At 59.6% G+C, this 2,339-nt stretch overlaps 1 protein-coding gene across 1 annotated transcript; it reads left to right on the top strand.

Moving 5' to 3' along the window:
• The first annotated feature begins 608 nt into the window (after positions 1 to 608).
• On the top strand, positions 609 to 2,094 carry LOC136529162 (uncharacterized). The gene is made up of 2 exons (XM_066522236.1): positions 609 to 1,263; positions 1,329 to 2,094. Exons 1-2 carry the CDS (start codon positions 821 to 823, stop codon positions 1,726 to 1,728), a joined length of 843 nt encoding a protein of 280 aa, XP_066378333.1. The 5' UTR covers positions 609 to 820; the 3' UTR covers positions 1,729 to 2,094.
• Positions 2,095 to 2,339: the final 245 nt, after the last annotated feature.

Genomic DNA, 2,339 nt, shown 5'->3' with positions numbered 1-2,339 from the left:
GCGGGGGTCGAGGTCCAGCTGTCCAGGTCGTGGTCGAGGTCGAGGTCGCTAGGCCTTCGTGGAGATGCGCCGCGTCTCCGTGGCCTAAGTCACGGCGAGATCTGCTGTGCCCCCGTGGCCTTGAGTCGCGGTGAAATGAGCTACGCCTTCGTGGGCCTTGAGTCGCGGCAATGAGCGAGCAGGGAGAGGAGTACGTGAGACTGCGAGAGGCGCCGAGAAGGCGGAGCTGCGAGCCACATCCGCTCGCGCTCGATCGGCAGAGCGGAGGCGCGGTGCGCGCGCTGCCAGGGATGCGTAGCCACAGGGTGCGGCTGAGCAGCAGTGGAATGTATATATCTAGGGTTACGAAATTTCGGGTCCACGGGCACCCGCGGGGGAGAAATAAAACCCACCCCCAACCCATCCCGTTTCGGGACCACGAACCCACAAACCCGTGGGACAAAAATCAGACCCGTCCCCTGCCCCCGCTGGGTCTAAAACCCGCGGGTTTCGGGTCTAAACCGGACCTGTTGCCATCTTTAACGTCAATCGAGCTAGAGTAAGTACCGTAGAAAAGTAGGTGAGGTGACGTGAAGTGGAGCAGGCTTTGTCTGGTCCCGTTCCCATCCCATCTGTTCTTCGTCAACTATGAACGACAGGCTTGGACTCCAGTGCTGTTCATAGTCCCATTCGCATCCTGCCATCCATGATAAAGACTTGACGGCAAGACACATCAGCGCATGATCATTGACAAATCACCCACCACAACTGCTCGGACATAGTAGATCGCACGAGCAAAAAGTGCCACACTACTCCCACTCAGAAATCATCTCCACACACCATGTCCATCTCCATGTCCGTGGAGATCCCCATGGATCAGCCTGCTGCCTCCACCCTACTTCCGGGCGCCGTCTGCGATGTGGTCGACGAGGACGAGGCGCCGCCGCCTCCGGCCAGTGCTAGGCCCATGCGCGTCCTCATCTCGCCCATCGTGCCCCTCCCCGCTGACGGCGGCGCTTCGGCTGATGATGCTGCGCTGCCGCCGGCGTACACCGGCGTGCTGTACCTGCACCGCCACAAGTGGCCCGCCGTGGAGGACGACCCTGGCAAGAAACGGGAGAAGTGGCTCAAGGAGATGCGCGGCTGGCTCATGGTGCTCGCCGTGCTGGCCGCCTCCGTCACCTACCAGGCGGGGCTCAACCCGCCGGGCGGCTTCTGGCAGCAGGACGACGCGCAGGGCAACGTCGCCGGCACGCCCGTGCTCCAGTCCAAGTTCCCAAAGCGGTAGGCAACTCATCATCAACTGTGATTTGCACAAACAAAACGGACCAATGGCTGTCTCTCTGCAGGTACACCGTTTTCTTCTACTTCAACTCCACGGCGTTCGTGACGTCGGTGGTCATCATCGTCCTCCTCATGAACGAGTGCTTCTACCACTCGGAGGCCAAGGTGGAGGCGCTGGAGATCATCGTCGTGCTAGACATGGCGGGCCTCATGGGCGCCTACATCGCCGGCTGCACCCGCGAGGTCTCCTCCTCCATCTACATCATCGTCCTCACCCTCGTCGTCTTCCTCTACGTCGTCTACACGGCACAGTTCCTGCCCAAGCTCTGGGGCCTAGTCGTTGACGTGCCCTTCCTCCACAAAGCGGCCCAGGGCGGCGCGCTGCCCGTGCCGCAGAACATCCTGGACGGGGCCAGGCCGCGGACCCACATCATCGGCCGGACCAAGTCGGCGCCGCCGCGTTAGCCGTTTTGGTCATCGCAAATAGAAATAGCCGAGCTGCAGAGGAATGAATCAGGAGCGGTGATGTTCAATTGTTCATGGATAATATTACACTGGTATAGTTCCTAGATCAGAGCTTTGCCACATGCCACTACAACGAACTGTGCCGGCCGCCCTTTTCCTAGATGTATGTACCAGACTTACTACCAGATTGCCAGTATTATGATTTTCATGCTACGTAGCAAGTAGCTTGTTAATTCTGTGTGGCCAAGTCCTGTACCAGATTTTTCTTTCCTGTTCGGCTGTTCGGCGTCTTAACGGTAATTCTTGGGTCAGGGCGTCTGTGGACGGACGCTTGCTTACTGGCCTTGTGAACCGGCCCAAACAACCTATCTGTGGCAAATGTTACACGCTGTCTCCACCGCACACAGCTCCTATCTCCACCCCACACTGCTCCTCTCTCATAGCCTTAGAGTCACTTGCTCCAGACTACCGCGTCTAGACCCGCACTCAGAGGCCTCCCGCACACTCTCGCCTCCGGCAACTATGCTCGTTGCCGTGCGCTCGAGTCCGCCCAGCTCCTCCTACTCGTCCCGCTTCCTTCTCCTCCCCGCACCGCACCATCCGCCCGCCGT

The sequence above is a fragment of the Miscanthus floridulus genome, chromosome 19 (genome assembly GCF_019320115.1).
Source record: "Miscanthus floridulus cultivar M001 chromosome 19, ASM1932011v1, whole genome shotgun sequence".
NCBI lineage: Eukaryota > Viridiplantae > Streptophyta > Magnoliopsida > Poales > Poaceae > Miscanthus > Miscanthus floridulus.
Note: the sequence above shows the minus strand (reverse complement) of the source record. Positions and strands in the feature narration are given on the sequence as shown.